This window comes from Ciconia boyciana, chromosome 5 (genome assembly GCF_034638445.1).
Source record: "Ciconia boyciana chromosome 5, ASM3463844v1, whole genome shotgun sequence".
Taxonomy (NCBI): Eukaryota; Metazoa; Chordata; class Aves; order Ciconiiformes; family Ciconiidae; genus Ciconia; species Ciconia boyciana.
The window spans coordinates 4,939,163-4,957,676 of record NC_132938.1 but is presented as its reverse complement, the minus strand read 5'-3'; the positions used below and the strand labels follow the sequence as shown (position 1 = coordinate 4,957,676).

The window sequence follows — 18,514 nt, the reverse complement described above, 5'->3', positions numbered from 1 at the left end:
CAAGATACAAGATATGGCCACAAAAGATACAAGATATAAGAAGCATATAACTCACTCTTGTAACTGGGGCTTCTAGTTTCTTGTAGAGAAGAAACAATGCCTGGCATGTGAATAACAAGAAGAGTGACGACAGCATGCAAGACTACATGAGGACAGAAACTGCACCTAGCTCAGCGATGCCTGCCTGACCTCCATGCTGACCTTCAAACCAGTCATTTGCTATACAGTCATCTGCTGGAAGCAAATAATTATTTAAAAATAACTAAATTCTGTCATCAAGAAACATAATTTTAATTTCTAGAAACAGCAATGCACTTGCTTCTCTTGCATTGTAGGTACAATTTGAAGAGACAATTTTCAAGGTTGTATGTATACAGGAATACGTATGGTAGCCATATATTTGGCTTGTGATAGTTATGAGAAACAGATGTGGCTTTTTGATTGAAGGTTCTGGAGGTCCAGTAGTTCCCATTACACTATGCGGGTGATATGAGACTTAAATCTACATCTTTAAGATCTGCAAGATTTCAAGATGGAAAATCTGTGGGATGAATTCTTGGGTGGTGTAGTCAATGGAATTATTATCATTGTGGCAAGTGTGACTTTGTGAAAATGAATTCCACAATTTACTTATTTTTAAAAAAGTATTTTTTTTAATATTGAACTTGGTGTTTGATAATTCATTGTGTCACCCATAATTTTTGAGTTATAAGGACCAGTGATTACTTGTTCCTTATTTATTCATCTCATAGTCTCACTATTGATTACCCTGAAGAAACTGGAGACTCTTACCTTATTTACTCTTTCTTTATATGAAAGCATTTCCAGACTTAGTAATCCTTCTCATGTTTCCATGTATGTTTCCATCCTACACCATTTTTTTCAGATGAGTTGAAAAAAACTGCATGAAGTATTCAAACATAGGCACATGCCCGATGTATAGTATCATTCAATATTTTCTTCTTTCACTATTAAACCTCTTCTCATCAATCTTAGCATTGTATTGGCTTTGCTACACAATTCGAGCACTGAACTGGTATGTTCTGGTTGTTTTTTGGTTCTTGTTTTCATGTGCATTACTTTTCATTTATCAACATTAAATTTTATCATGCTACCATAAAGATATTTATAGCATAGATAGGTCCCTTCAAAAGGCAAATAATCCATCCTAAAGTAGGACTCTAATTCAAGCCAACTAAGTTGCCCAATATCATTCTGGGTTTTACCTTCACAGACTCATTTTCCTTAGCATTTTGCTAACTGCCACTGTTACTATTTTGACCGTGTGACCGGTAATGGATTCCTTGTATTACAGTCTTCGTTTTTAGCCATGGAGCTTTATTGAGGGGAGACTCTACAAGATGTATTCATAGATCTCATTGTCTATATGCTTTCTTCTAAACATCTCTAAGTTTGAGATGCCTCTTACAGCAACAATATAAATTTAAAGCAACTGTTCAGTTAATCCATCACAGTTTTACACCAAAACACTTCTGAAGAAGTGCTATGACTTTTATTTGTGGCCAATTGCCTTTCTTTTTTCTGCCTGTTTTCTTTTTCATGCACCATACTGGGACATTTTTATTTGTCTGTTATTTGCTATTTTTTCTTTAAACTCAGTATCCATCTTTTGTCTCTGTAATTTCATTTGTAAAGACCCCAATTACTTTTAGGTAGCTCATTGGTACCACAATTAATGCCAGTCTATGTCAGACTACAGGACATTATAGGGAAAGCTCTTCAAGGACGTCCCCACATCTTCTAATGTATTTTGATCATGTGTACAGTCTCCAGTTCTGATTGGGGAACCTTTTTATTATACAGTACAACTAAACAAATCAAAAATAGTAATTTCCTAAAAGGTCTCTGAGGGTACATTTCTTTATAAAGATTGTGTAGGAGGACAATAGAACAAAATTTGGTATGTTGCTATTCCGAGGAATAATCAGGCTCTCCGAGAGAAGCATCCAAACATCTCTCAAAAACATTGTAAGGGATATACATGTCACTTATGGTATACCTCACCGTTTGTCAGTGTTTCCAGTCCCTTACGAGGTCATGAATGTTCTCTTAAGTTGTTAGTATTTAATTATACAAAAAATAAATACATGCTCATTGTTTTATTTTCATATATACCAAGACCTTTTCATAACACTAATACAATCTCTGTAGTTGAGCCAACTGTTGGGGCTAAAAGGGGATAAAAGTAGATACTGCATTTCTTTGCACAGTGTCTTTATACAGGTCTATACAGTGTGGCACAATAGATGATTTCCAAGGTTCTGAGATGTCAACCTTATAAGCTTAATAAATTGAACTATCTTTATGCTGTTTCTGAGGTGTTGCATTTAAACAAATAATTTCATCCCACACTTGACACTTATGTCTCATATGTATTGAGGTTTAAATCTGTCTCAGATTTAAACTCTGTTTTTGACCCGCTGACCATGTTTGGCTATCCTGGTTATAAAAAATGAAAAAATGAATGTAATGTTGTCTTTCCTTCACCAAAATAAATAAAAAAAAGAAATCATGAGGCAAAATTAATCACTGTCTACATCAACTATGATGGAGGAGATATCTGTGCATTAAAAGAGATGAGCCATATTGAGGATTCCAAGGTTAAATGAGTTTATTGAGTTAGTGGTTACAATGGTATGTCAGATACCTGTAATCCAAGCTACACCTACATATTTGCCTCTAAATTCTCACACTGTCAGTTTCCGTGTCTCTAAACATTCCACCACCAGGTCTTCTATTACTAATATTATAATAATAATCATAATAATAATCATAATATAAAAGGCAATGTCAATCACCATATTGTGCTTCATACTCCACCATAAGGAATTCAATTGGCAAAAGTAAACCTCTGGTCATATTAATGGGATTAATTGAAATGTGAGCAATCATAACACTACTAGAATATAAAGAACAAAATATGGTTTAAAAGAAGCATTTTTAAGATGAATTAGTTTGTATCTGTTTTAAAAATTCACATACTATAATGAAGATGACTTAAAAGTTATATCATTTAGTTATTGGGCCACACATTTAAGCATATTGGCTAGTACATTTTTGCACTGGAACAGAAGCAATACAAGCTTTATGGTCTACCATTACAATTCCATTTTTTTCACTTAATATACCTGCCAACCTAATGTTTCTTGCATGCATAAAAATTTCTGGGTTTAGACTTTAATTTATTATTTAACCCACACGTACCCCTGTGATGCAAATTCTTTGGCCAATTTAATGCTATAGTTTAGTTTAAAAAGTAAGCTTGGAATAAGTCCATCTAACATCAGAAGAGAATGCCCTAAATTTTGGCATTGCAGAAAGTTAGTTACTTCAATAGAGTCTCAGGTTGCATGCAAATTGACACTGCTTCCCCCCACTCCATGTCAGACGCATACAAGTCGGCAGGTATGCATACAAAAAGAATATAAAACCCTCCTGGTAAAGCTTAGTGTTTTAGAATGAATCCATAGCTTTAAATTCACTTAAGGCCTGTACAGGGGAAATATGTTTCTTCTGGGACCCTCTTCTCACTCTTGTCTGATATTCTTCTGGTTTTTCTCTCTTTACTAGAGGTTTCTTCTCAGGGGCCTTCATCTTCCAAGATACAACTGGTGAGTTCACTGCAGCAGTACCATAGACCTTCTGATATTTAGTAGAAGCCACATACGATGCTTTCACTGTAAGGACCACAGCGTTCATCAGATTTTTAGCTGCCTGGATGAGAGAAGTGGCACTGTCCAGCTACAAATAGAAAAAAACATGAAATACAGCAAGGTTAGTCCATGACTGGATCACTGGACCGTTTCCTGACTGGAAGTCTGGATACTCTCAGATCTCATTAAAGATGAAATGAATCCTCTCCCTCAGGATTAATCAAGTAGCTTGTAGTAACAAGCACCAGCAACAACATGCACCAAACTGCAAAGGTAGACTGTGGTACCTCACATTAAATTTTTTAATAATTCAAAGGAACAGCTTGTTTTGGCTGGCTTTTTGTTGTTGATTCTTTTTCTATGGGTGAAGAAGTTGCCTCTCTTTTCACAAAAAAACCAAAAGACTTCTCACTTAAACCTTTAAAAATTTACTTTTACGTGTCAGAAACCGCAAAACAGGTCAACAGGGATTTTTCCAAATGTTCAAGTTTGTTCTAATTATTCCTATTAAGCCCAGGATAACACCCCGAATGATGTCTACAGGAACAGTGTGAGGCCAGTGTCGAGCTTGTTAGAGAATCCCATTTGAAAAGATGAAAGCAGTTGAAACCCCTAAAGAAATAAAAAGATGAAACAGTTAACTGCAGGTTTTTGTAGCTACTGTAATATTTGAGCTAGTTATGTTCACAAGGAATCTCACTTTATCATTAGCAGGCTTTTCATGCATATACCCTTGCGTTTCTCCCATGCATGAGTCTGCCTGAAGTTCCTGGGGCCTCTGGATGTAAGAGGCCTTAAGAACTTGTTGAACTTCAAACCATCGGGATTTCCAGTCAACAAGCTTCCATCGTACACTGAAATTGAGTATATATCCCTGGCCAATTTTTTCAAAAGGATTTAAGCATATAATGGGACTCCCAAAGCAAAGTCTCAATGTTCCAAAACGCAAATTAGGCACTTGCCAAATCCAACTGGACCTCCTCAGATTAGTAGGTGCTAAAAATATGCTTGTATGTACTGTAGCAACCCAGGTTACTATTTAGGATGTTATCCCTTTCCCAAAATACTGAAAAAGTGGGATATAGTCTTTGTAATAAAGCCTTCAATTCTACCACGGAAGCTGCCTCAACTTTTTATAAGTCTTTCCCAGTTTGTAGGAATGATTTTGGATGTAATATTATTTTAACTCTTTAATTCCACCCCACTTGCTTAGTAAGTTCTTAGCTATTTTTAATTAGTATAAAAGGCCTGTCTCCCTCCAAACCTTTCCTGCTCCATATTTTGGGAGCATATGATTTCTTAACATGAATTCTAATCAAGGTAACCAGGATAAATACTCATAAAGTAATAACAAAAACCATGTTATACTTCACCTCAAGTATTTTGAATCATTAACAGAAGAAGAGTTCTGGAGAAACCTCTTTCTGAAGTGTCAGTGACTGATGTGAACAAGAATAGACATTATCAAAGCCTGTGTCTGCAACCACATTAATCTATAGACTTACCTATTATTTTTGATTTCCTCAGCTGGGGCCTTATACTCATTATGATTCATTAAATACGTAAACAGCTACATACAGTGAGGTGAAAACCAAAAAAGCATTTTAATGATTTTCACGTACTTGGTGCCATTCCCTGAAATGCATTGTTAATTTCTTGCCCCCAGTAAATATATTTCCTCGGGACTAATTTGTATTTTCTGTTAGTAAAAGAAACTAAGTTAAAAGATGGAAAATTACATTATGTGGCAGAAACATGACTGTTCAATAGGGAGTAATGAAATATAATTCAGTATAGCATTGTTCTATAACCACGCTACTGCATGATTTATAAGGCAATCTGTATGTTTGTTGGCAAATAACAGATCATACTCTATTAAATTAGGATATTCTAATTTACTGTAGAGATCTACAATCAAGCATTATTCATTGTTAAATGATTCTTTTTAAAACACTGGTGGATTGATATTGAATATAAAGTGATACCATCAAATAGTATTTACTTCACAATCAATGTAGATAAACTGACTGGACCAAACCTATATTGCACGTTCCTGAATGAATTCTATTTGTTGAAGGTTTCTAATAGCCTCACATTTTCCGGTGTTTCTTTATGGAAAGAGTTCTGGTAGCTATTTTACATGGGGCATATATTAAGGAACAGAATGATTAAAGGAAGCATTTTGAAATGAGGAGGCACCTAAATTAGATGCTTAAAACCATACAAAGGATGCAATCTACATCTTTAAACACATTAGTAATTTTATGGAGTATATCGATAAAGGTGTGCAGAAGCATGTACTTCTGCAAGATTGGATGCAGATTGCAACGATGCCTTTTAGAGAATCATGTTACATGTTTTAATGCTATTTTAATTACCTCTAGTTTCAATATGCTGTTATAGTAGATAAGAGCTCCCTTTTTTCACCATTATTAATCACATTTTAACATGCAGGTACTTAGTCTTTGCCCTTAATATCCATTCATATTGTAAAATGCTTTCAAGTCTTGGAATCAGAAAAGAGACATAAAAACCCCATAATAGTATTAGGCTATGAGTGTTCTCCAAAATCTACTGGTAGCCATCCCATGTATCCAATTTGGCTACCTAAGCACTTCCAGTGATTTTCTTATTGCCTCCAGCTCCTTGCTTGTATTATGGCTCAGTAAAGAAGAATTAAACTGAATGAACATCATTTCAGTTAACATTTAGATCTTACTACACCACTGTGTTACTTCAGTTTTAAGCTGCGCTTTGTAGTCAGCAGAGCTACAGTGGCATAAAGCTGGAACGAGGCAGCAGTGAATCAAGTCCTTAGTGCGTTAATTCCTTACAAAATCTGGGCACAGAAACACATGCACTTTTCCAAACAGATAATTTTAATAATAATTAAAAAAAAGAAGGAAAATTAACATTTAAAATAAAAGTACCACTAGGAAATTATTGCACAGTACAGAAGGCAAACTTCACTCCCTAGCAATGGTTAGGGAGTTATGAATATAACGATAGCTTTTCGTGCTAACAGCTAACAGAGCCTTTGACTTGCTACACAAAGTAGTAGTGTTCTGCTACTTAGATCTCTTTACAAATACATTTGCCTCCATTTAGGAAAAAAGCCCTCTTAAACATAAGAGATAAATTTAGGTTATTGGCCCATAAAGCCCCAAGAATAGAGAATGCTGGGGAAAATTCAAAATCCATAAAGAACCTAAGGATCACTGCACTGGAGCCAGTCACTTACCCAGGTTAAAACTGCCATCTACCCAGGGAAGGCATAAATCATTCAGAAAAAAATAAAAAAGGATTTTGCTACAAGCTAACTTTGTAATTAGTGAATGTAAGGGTAGAACACTGGAGCAGCAGAGCCTATTGTCTGCCAAGAAGATAATTTCAGGGGATTTTTCCCCAAAAAATCCGTAAGGCTTTGAGGAGTTTTTGATCTGCTTAAAAGCTGTGCTGCATTTTTCCTGCACTGCATGCAGAATTTTCCAGAATCTTGTGACAATCAAGATTTCTTGCTTCTTTTACTTATACATATAATCTAAGTAAAATAACCCTCAATTACAATACCAAAATAGCTGAAGAAGCGGGAGAGAATAAAGCTGGAAAATTTTCTCCTTAACAGTGAAGCAAATGAAAAGAGATGTTCTCCCTCCATTGTCACACCACTGTAATGGGGAAGAATTATACCACAGTTTTTAGAAAGGAGAAAATTTAATTTCCAGAGATTTCTTAATATTTATAATCAGAAATATACTACAAAAAGGGAAATAGAGAAAAAAAAAATCTTTATTTCCAGTGAGCAAGGATATAGGATAGGTAGTTTTAAAAGAGCTGGTTGTTTAAGAATGTTCCATATCAGTATTGTTGATTTTAACAAACCTTGAAAAGTGAGGGAAGACATCAAAAGAATTGTAGACAGTTCCTAGTCTGAAAATATTTGAGGAGCGCAAATAGAATGACCTGTGAAACTATAGGCCAGTTCATCTGCCAGCACTGCCAAATAAAATAATGCAATGTCTGTGACAGACTTTAAAAGAAATACAGTTAATGGTAACCAAATAGTTTTGTGGGTAAAAAAAATTTTCAAAGTAACCTACATCATATTTTGACGTGATTAAATTTTGGATTGCTTACATAAATGCTGTTGATATAACTGGACCTTTGAAAGGTGTTTTGCTTGGTGCTATATGACAGTTTGATTAAAAACTCAGCTGATACAAAATTAACAAGGCGTGTACAGAATGATTCCAAATTCTCTAATAGCTAAGTTTCCAAAAGTATGCATACACAAAAAAATCATTGCTAAACAGTGACTTTTGCAGTGTGCTCTTGGAGAAACCATTTATCAGCTTTACAATATTAATATTTCTGTTAAAAACTTGGAAATAAGTCACTTAACTGATGAAATTTGCAGATAACATAACAATTGGGAAAGTGGTAAGTCATACAAGGGCAAGTGATTGATATGTAATAAGCTGGTAGAAGTCAGAAATGTAGATTTCAGTTTGGCCAACTTTATAGCAGATGATACCTACTTATAAAATAAAGAACTTTATCCTATGCAGGATCCTAGGCAATCACTCCTTGAGTATACAAAAAAGAGGACACTGGTGAAATAGGTTAAATTATCATATTCAGTTTATCATGTGTCCACAGTTATGGAATACTGAGTCCTCTTCTCAATGCAAGAACACCACCGAGGAACTGGAAAGAATTTAAAGAACCTCAAGAACAAAAACCACCTTTTACAGGAAAGATTCAGTCAGCTTGTTTTTTCCATTAATAAAGTGGATGATTAAAAAATGAGTTGATCAAAATCAACAAGTACATAGTAACCCACAGCTGATAATATTTCAATTTCAACAGATTAGACAAAGATATAACAGAACTTAATGGCTGAAAGGTGAAGCAGGTCTTTTTAGCTATTAATTAGCTGAAAATTTTTAGCAGTGTTATTAATTAATCGCAAGAACTCATGAAAGATAGTGATTCTGGCTCTAGAAATTGTGAAATCAATATTGGGTGTTTTTGCTTAATATGTACACTCTCGTTTAAGCATAACTATTGGACACTTTTAATGCACATTAATCCAGGGACCCTATGCATCAGTTATGCAGGAAGACAGCTTAGATGACAACAATGGCCCATATTCACCTTGAAATGTATGAATGCAAAAAATTAGTATTAGTAATTATTGATAAATAGAGTTTAGTCTGGTTTACTTTGTACGGATCGGGAGGAACAATTGTCATTTATTTAACATGTTGAAAAAGAGCCTGTAACTCTTTGAATATTCTTGGCTAAGACTTGATTTGTATGCCTTTAGCAGGCAATTTATGCATTGCCAAGCCCTTAAGACTATCTGTGAATTCTGGGTGCATTCCCTGCTTCTCCTTTGCAAAGCAAGTTCATACTTTTGTGGACAGGTACAGTTGCTGTTACCACAAACCAAAAGTCAACTAATAGCCTCAGGAGCATGTAAAGTTACATGAAGCAATTATGAATCTGGAGGGTGAATCAGGAATACCGTTTTCCCAGATTACATTCTTATGCAACAGAACATTTTCCTCTCAGCTGTGCTTAATAGTAAATCCAGTCGTACATATGTATGTCAGATATATGTAAGAAAAAGATCTTATTCATAATACTTACGTCTTACATTTCTGTGGCACATTTCATGCATAAAACATGATACTTAGTGACAGCCAATGCAAGAATGGCCTATTTGCTGTTCAGATGCACTCATCCCTATGGTAGGAGACGTCTGCTATTTATCAGCACCACTACGCAATGGCTGAAGCCATATTTCAGTCAGTCACTTCAAAACGCACATAAGGGTTTTGCTAGGTATGGGTCCATTGTGAGGAAACTATCCTATATATTTGAAATTCATAATAAACAAAATATCATTATTTGGAATGTAATGTGGTCACAATGGTATTAAAAAGGGATCTGTGGCTACGTAGAGAAAATAGTATTATACACCTCTTTTCCTAGCTATTTATTTTCACATTTGATTGCAATTAACTTACTCCTTTATACATGTTGAATATTTAATTCATTTTGGGGGTAGCTGTGTTTTATAGGTGGCCAATCCACTGAATAACTGTCCTCATCTGCATTTTTTCTATTATAGGTAAGAAATCTATAGGGATTCCCGAGCCCATTTGTTTGTATTTAACAAAGGCTGCCACCTCTTAGGACAACAGAAAGCACACAAGTATACCAAGAACTATGGGTATTTTCTGTCTTCTATGGACGACTGCTATTTTAAAACACACATTTAATTTACAAGGTCAACAGGTTACCAACTGCTTTATGCCAGTTTGAAAAAGCATAAGCATATAAAAATACTCCCAATACTGGCATTCCCAATAAAAGACGACAAACTGATATAATACAGAAAATTTGTAGAGATGCATTTATACAGTTGACTTACTTATCCCAGGCCATTTTAAAAGAAAAAGGATAAAAGACAAAATGATATCCCAATTCATTTGCTTTGAGGAGAATACTTAATATGAAACTAAAAACAATACGTAGATATAAATACAATCATAAAATACAGTTCAGCACTGGATATCACTAAATTGAGGGGGGTTACACTTCATTCACTAAATGAAGAGGTTTGAAGAAGTAATCTGTTTATGATAAAATAAAAATACTAACCCTGTAAAGTTAAGGAATACCACGTAAATGCCCTCAAATGTATCCAGCAGACATACAAAAAAAACTTAATTTTTTTTTGTAGCAAGACATAAAGGCTACTTCACTGAAACACCAGGAGCCCTGCTTATCTTTTGTTTCTCAAGCAACATCCAAAATAGTAAGCCATGCACCAACTCAGAAATGCTCGGCTAGCGGAGCCTGTATTTAAATTTCATAGTGGGTACCAGAAAGCTTACAAAGAATTATTTTTTTGAGGAAAAAAAATCTTTTTGCCTTCTCAGCTGAGAGACTGAAACATGGGCTTCAATGTCATGATCATTTGCCTGTTTACTTACCTTATCTTTGATGTCATGATCATTTGCCTATTTACTTATCTCATCTTTGCTTTGCCCTCTGTTGTCCCCTCATCAATAGCTACAAGCGGATGGATCTTTAACAAGAAGCCTTGCAAAAAGCCTCACTCACAGGTTATAGTCTGAAGGATACAGAATCCAGTTGTCTTTGGCCCAAGAGCATAGTACACCACTAGAGACATTAGGTATCTCCAACTCTGCTGTCCAGCCAGCCCTGATAAGTTATGTATGCACTGAAATTGCTTACTGGGTCATCTAGTAACATAGTGAAGCACCCAGTTGTAAATCCTGCCAAAGTTTAGGTTTTTGCTAAGTGTGGTAGGCTACCAAGAACAGTTCTAACTAACATACTAGTGTGCATGTTCTGGAGCAAAACACACACATGGGGGATACTGGAAAAGCAAATGCTTTATGAGGCTGGAGTTTGAGGATCACAGCTCAGGGATGAGATAGCTAATATGAATTTTAGGCAGGACTCAGACACTTATTTTCTTTTACTTTAGTCCATCTAGTTTTACATATGATTTGTTGTACTTGTGGAAATCACTAAACACCCTTCTGATTTAGACGTTATCAAAATGTTATTTTTATATCAATGGCTGATGTTCCATATTGTCAGTGTTTGTCCTTCTAATGAGCTAGCATGAAAGCTCATATTTTAACCATTGAAACGGTGACATGAAAAAGAACACAATTGGAAACAACTAAAAGTTAACATTATCCAATTCTTTTTGTGAAATATAATTATTACTGACTTATCTCCAGACTGGCAGGTCCCAAAGATGAAAAATATATTTTGGAATCTTTGATAGATATTAAAGTTTTTCTATTCATCAACTGTATTTACAGTCAATAAATTATTTATCCAATATGACATTACTGCTATAACACAAAATTTACAATTTTGCTCATAGATACCAAACATAATGTAGATTATTTCCTCAATATTTAATATTTAATTAATATATTTTCACATTCTTTTCAGAATTTAATGGGGGAAAATATTTTGACCCATAATGAAAAATTTCTCAGAAACAATTCTTCTTCTTCTGCTCATTATCTCCCACTGCATGACTGGAAAAAGATGCCAAAGGGGTAGAATTCATATCATATACCAGAAACACTGTAAGGACAAGCAATCATATATAGCATTGAATTTTTAAAATAAGATTGCTTTATCAGTCATTTTCATGCTACAACACTGCCTCAAACCTTTCAGAGTCTGTTACTGAATTAGGATATTTGACATCAATCTGAACACCCAAGCATCTGGAACAATTCCATAGACCAAGGAAGAAATCCTCAGTCAATGAAGTCAAAGAAGTTTTGTAGATTGGAACAGGATTTCACCCTGCAACATTGCCAGCACTATGGTTGTGTATACTACATGTTTTGTTTGCTAAGGTTGAATGTAGAGGAAGAAACGCTTTCTACATCAACCTACAATTGACAAACATGGGAGTGAGTCTTCTGCCATGATGGCTCAAGGTTTTCTTCTTCTAAATCTACCTCATTCTGCATAGAACTGACGCCTGGAGGACGATGCCTATGATGGAACGTCATGGATGAAAAATATGATCCTCTAATGGCCATCACAGTTGCATTACTAATTGTAGAAAAATTAGTACAACCACATTTACCACTTTAAAATAATTCTGTCCCATGGAATGGTTTGATCTGAATTCTTGGATGATTAACAGGAAGCAGACTTTCATATGACTGATTTAAAGATAGGGTCCTACCTAATCTTCAAGGAGAAGATAAAATGTCTGCATCAAGATGAAGTCTGAACTATATTTGACAGGATAAGCTAACTCAAACTATAACTAAGATCCTATGATATTGCCAGGAGGCTTACTAAAGCAAATTAGAGTAAGAAGTCTATGGAAGCTCAGCATCATTCCCAATTAAAAAGTCATTAATAGAAAAGTTTATGTAAGTGGTCTGTGTATTGCCGGGATTGTATACACCATTTTACACAGGGACTCATATGCCAGAAGTCTACACAAGATACGACATTGTCTGAACCTGATGTCACAGATAGAAAAGTGCAAACAGGACTCTCTCAAAAGCATCTCAGTACAAATTTCCACTTTCATATCCAATTGCAGGTAAATATGAAAGAGGAAATACAGGATATCTAACTAGCCTGTGCTACTGATCTCCCTCCTCCTGACTTGAGTTCTATGTAATTTGAAGATAGATATCATTTTTAAAAGCACAAAATAATTTAGTGCTCTTTCAAATTGAGTTTTGGAAGCAAACCTTTTGTTCTTTATCTAGAGAACAGGTATAATAACAAGGAAAGCACGTCTCTCTTACAGTCTTACCTGAAGGGAGTCCAAATCATGTCTGCTTGGCTGGAAATTGAACTTTCAGTGATAACATGCAGGAGACTTTAGATTAAAAAAAAAAATCAATAAAGCATAGAAACACTATATTCTTTACATAAGAATGTGTTATCTCCTGCTATTCCTCCTGATTTTGTCACAATGAAAACAAAAAGAAAAGCAGCATAATGCAGATTCCAGACTGCAATGCTGAGAAATGTGATATTTTCCCAACTTATTTTTTAATTTGTAAAAGTCTCAGAATGGTATCTGTATGTGAGTTATCTTCATGTCTTCAACTGTGAGGATCATTTTGAGGCAAATTTGCTCCTTCAGCTAGCTTCATATCTCTAAAGTTACGCTTGCCCAGGTCAGCACAGAGACACTTTGAAGATAGCCGCTCTACAGGCATAGCTAGCTTTTCTCAGGAAAGGGCTTGGAAACAATGCATTAAACAGAGTCAAAATGAATAAAACAAAATCCTGTTGTAGAATGGAAGATAGTACCAGGACAATTGTTCCTTGCTTCCTAATGTTTGCCTGCTCTTGTTCAGGTATATTTTATGTCTCATAGAAGCAGATAAAGGGCTTGATCGTTCAAGATATTGATCACTTCTGAGGTGCTAAAAGGTTTTTACTTCTTTGGAGTTGAGGGTCCCTGCAGTGTTGCTCAACTCAATCAGTGGAAACATTCCTTTCTCCGTTTGATTCCCTGAGCACTTTTCAGGACTTTACAACAGTATGCAATGAAATAAAGAAACAAAATTGAATCTCCACAGTAGTCTTCAAGACAGAGCCCCATTTCAGCTTTTCAGAAAAGTCCCAGCACTGACAGAGCTAGTTTAATAATATATGGCAAATAATTTCTAAAGGAAATTCTAAGATTTTATTCCAAATACAATATTCAAAATTAACTGTTCTATTTGTTTGACCTCCTCAATCAATGGTTAGATAACGTTCAGTAAGTGTTCCTTAGTAGAAGGTTTTTTCCCTGGTCAATTTCTGAACACACAATTTGTGAATGCATTTGTTCATTACATTTTTAACTTTAGCTAACACTAAATGTTATTAAAAACCAGCAAAACAGGTAAGATTACTGGAGACTGCAAAGAAGTGAAACCTGAACAAAACAGAAACAATTGTAAAGGCTGTTGCAGTTCAGAAGGAAAGAACAAGCAAAGATGACAGCAAATTACGAATAAATTGTAATGAGTAAAATCTTGCTCTGAATTGTAAAGGCTCGTTTTTATTACTCACATTTTATCATGCAAATATTCATATAATCATAGAATACTTTAGGATGAAAATAACCTTTTGACGTCATCTAGTCCAATGCCCCATTCAAAACAAATTGAATTAGATGAGGTTGTTCAGGATTTTGCTCAAATTCAGAGTATCTCCAAGGATGGATAGCCTCCCACATCTCTGGACTAGAGACCTCCACCCTGCACTTGAATTTGACTACCCTTGAGGTAAAACCTTTTTCCTTATATCTAATTGGAATGTTTTCTTGGTTTTGTTCCCCCTTTTCCTGTCACTATGCACCTCTGACAAGTCTGGATCTGGCTATTCTAGATCCTCCTGTTAGGTAGTTGTAGACAACAATATCTCCCCTTCTCTTCTGTATACATGTGAATGTATCTAAAAGAGTAGCATAGATGATGGTGATCTCATTTTCACTGTTACAAGAGCAAGTGTTTTATCCAAAGGGAAAAACTGAGTAACTGTAGAAGGGAGGAAAAAATGTCACCAATTATTGAAAATTATTTAATAGCTCACTCAAGTTTGTTAAGTCCTGTACTACTCTCTTCAGAAAATACTTGTGTTAGGAAATCCTGATTTACTTGGTCTCTGTTTTCTTTTGAGATTCAGTACTTTAGATAGCATTTTCCCTGAACAACCAATGCAGAAGTACTCACAGCCTCAATGATTCACATAACCCAAATGGTTTCTGTGCTTTTCACCTCAGGACAATCTTTCCTACACACAAAACCAAATTAATTCAACCACATCTCCAAATCTTCCCTCTAATCCAGAATTTATGTAAAGGAGACGAAGGTATAAATTCAGCTGATATTTAGAAGAATGGTGAAATGAAAAAGCATTTGCACTGGCTCTTTTCTTATAAAGCTCTTACCTAACTTAAATATTGTACATTAGTCATGATTGTCTATGGATTTGTCTGCACTTACTTGGCATCAGAAAAATTGTGACTGAATGTCTTTTAATATTAGTCAGGATCCAAGAGGTGTTCATAGCTGGTGGCACTAGAACCCCCAGAAGCATTTTTTCAGATGTCTGCACCTGAACAATTCCACTAGGAATGCAGGCAAGGAAAATAGGGCTGCTCATAAAAATCACTGAGACGATGTGTTCGGTGACCTAAGCAAGGTTCTCAAAGTTTCCATTTCTATAAATGAAGTCTTACCCGGCACTCATCCTACCTAACTCCAGGTGCTGGACCAAGGCATTGCAGACTCCTTCTGTGCTTGGTGGAGAAGAACAGGAACCATGGAGCACTTGAGAGCTTTCACGGGTTCATTTTCTATGGAGATGGGCCAGAGTACTTCACCTTTTTAATTATATTTAGAGAACCTAAATTGCATTAGAATGCTAAAGACAGTACAGTGAATCTGTGCATAGATGCTCAACATCTGCAAAAAATTGTCCCTGGATTTGACCCAGTAGTCCAAGAATTCAATCAAACTTAAGGAATATTTTTGAGATTGGTTTCCTTAATTCTTCTCTTTTGATCCCCAAAAGTGCCAAATGGGGGAAACCCACATACTAAAAAACATATCAATCCCTCCAGCCTACAGAAACTAATGCGACTGTGACCCCCAGAGAGCTACGTTATATAGATAAATGCTCCTTACAAAACAATTTAAATATTTCTGTTCAGAAAAAATTAGGCAGTTTCCTTTCTCCAGCAGCTCAGTCCACAGAAAGTTTTCATCACTTACATATGAATATATACCCTCAAAAGATGCCCAAGGCTAAACCCCCTGACTCTATGCTTGTCTGAATACATGGTTCAATTCACCTGCCCATGCCTCTGCCATTTTTTTAAGATGTTGCTAATCTAACCAGCTGTCAGCATCTACCCGAAACAACAATATCTGCTCTCTAGAAATGGCTATTGATCTCCACTAATTATAAAAGAAGCCTAGAGTGAACATCTTAGATGCAGATGTTTACACTTGGCTGGATGAATCACTCTCCACATAGAAATTGAGATAATAGTCAAAAACTCTTCATAATTCAAGCAAAATAATAAAATACTCAGTTTTCATTACACCATAGACCTACTGTCATCTTTTGCACTGCTTGAGTGGGGTAGTCTCCCCCTGTTAATGCAAGATTTCTTTCCAATGCTATCATTTTCAAACAATACTTCTTAATTACAGTGAACTCTTTCTCCTGGTTTTATTTTTTTTTATTTTTATTTGGCCATCCAGAGTCGAAACTGGACTATAGAATGGAAGATAGAGAAACGCTGGTCTTGAAAATTATCTGTCTTGGGGAAGGATGTACTGTTTGAAACTCATCATGATTCTATGGATATTTTCTGCTTTGAGTGTGGTTCAGTATTCTCATTTGCAGAAGGGAAATAATGACAATATTTGCTTCTGTTTTCAGTGTTACGAGGGTACACCATCATGTTTGCTTTGAGACACTCAGAAGGGACTGATAAAAATCCAAAGGATTATGATTGAACAGAATCATGTTTAATGTCTTTGAGATGCAACTGTCCCAGGAACAGAAAGTCCAGGGTGTTAAGGCAGTCCTAGTGTCCTCCAACCACTATACTCAGTCCAAGTGCTATTGAGCATTTTTGTTGACAATTCAAATGAGCTGAGGTTGACGTTTAAAAGGATTGCAGTTTAAATCAACATGAAGAGTCCTCTAGAATGCTGTGCACTATCATTGTGACTTCTTTTGCTTAAACAAGATTAAATAAAAAATAATTCGTTTTGAGTCAATGGTGTTATACCAGCCCAAAACTGCAGTAAGAGAGGGCAGGGTGATGAGCATCTATCTGCCAGCTGACACGGTTTGCGAACAGATGGTGCATTTCATAGCTCTCCCTCACTTCTCATATAGAAAAAGAAGGTAAGAACCAACCCACAAAGTTTTAATTCAACTTGTAAGAGAAATCAGCCTGGCAAATACAGAAAATTTGGGAATTTTACAAAGCTATCTTAATAATACTGAAAAAATGTTTGATCCCTATATATGGTCTTACATCATTAAAGTATTGCTTACACCTTGCCAGCATGAGTGAGGAACAAATCTGTAATTTAAATGCTGACCTGCTTAAACATATAGGTATAAATATACTAGTTACTGGTTTTGCTTTGAGTCAGGAATACACAATGTGCTTGCAAACAACAGGATTTTTAAGAATGGCTTATTGTAAAGTAACATTCAGTTTGCAAAACACGAAGATTTAACTCATTTAAATTAGCATATATTTGAACAAGTTGCTGAGATATTTGCTTTCAAAAGTTTTCATATTACACTCTAAATAAAATCAGCTGAAATCTAGGCCTTATTATATTTTACTGTAATTTATGTACATGTAAATAATATACAGTTAAAACAAACATCATAATTGACTGAATACACATTCAAGCCAAAGCTGTAAAATACAGGAATCTGTGTGCTTTAGATGTTTTCATTTTTTCTTATCATAGCTGCCAGTAAAATAATTTAACAGGGGAATTAGCTCAGTAAATGTAAAATTAGGCTATTTATTCTCCCAGTGTTAGGTTACTCAGGCAAACCCGCATCCTGGGGTTGCATGGACAAAAAATTATTAGATTTGGCACAGGCAGATTCCAGGTTAATTATCGCAACAGTTTATGTCATTTTGAATATCATTCCCTCTACAAACTGCCCCCCCTATACATAAGTCAGACAACTGCTGATTTGCTCATCTTACAAGGTAAATTTAGAGAGCAAATTTCTCTGGATATAAAGTAATCCACTGACATCTCTGTTCCATAATATCCCCTCAGTGCTGATCAGTATCTCTAATTCACCTTAATTACTGAATGATACCAATTCTGATTTCCTGTTCCCAATCTGTATATCACTTTTAAAAATAATTTCCCTGTCTATGCCACCAAAATGCTTTCGTATCACTGAAGTGAGATTAGGGACACTGTCCAGTTGGTCCTTATGTTTTACCTATTCTGTGCAAAAATTAAAGTCTCCTGCATTATGCAAAAATAATTATGTGCAAAAACAATTTTGTAAATCCATCAGCAAAGCATGTGCTTAGGATCTAAATTAAACTTTACCTCAAAGCATTTGCCTCTGAAAAGAACAAACCTCAGACCGTGTTTAACACAGCAATTCCTATGAAGTTTTCCCAATGAAACATTAGAGATTGACTAATCTGCTTTTTCTTTCCCACTTAAAATATCAAAGTTTGCTAGGGAAGCTACGTGTGCTAGACCAGTTCTTGGCTTTGCAAAGGA

General features: G+C 35.4%; 1 protein-coding gene across 3 annotated transcripts in view; it reads right to left on the bottom strand.

Annotated features, from left to right (window-relative positions):
• Positions 1-2,626: 2,626 nt before the first annotated feature.
• Positions 2,627-18,514, bottom strand: part of CTNNA2 (catenin alpha 2) — a 524,203-nt gene continuing 508,315 nt past the window's right edge. For all 3 annotated transcript variants that reach the window (XM_072862258.1, XM_072862257.1, XM_072862259.1), the window contains one exon: positions 2,627-3,762. In XM_072862258.1, coding sequence (XP_072718359.1) covers positions 3,475-3,762 — 288 coding nt within the window. In that variant the 3' untranslated portion in view covers positions 2,627-3,474. The remainder of the gene's footprint in view (positions 3,763-18,514) is intronic.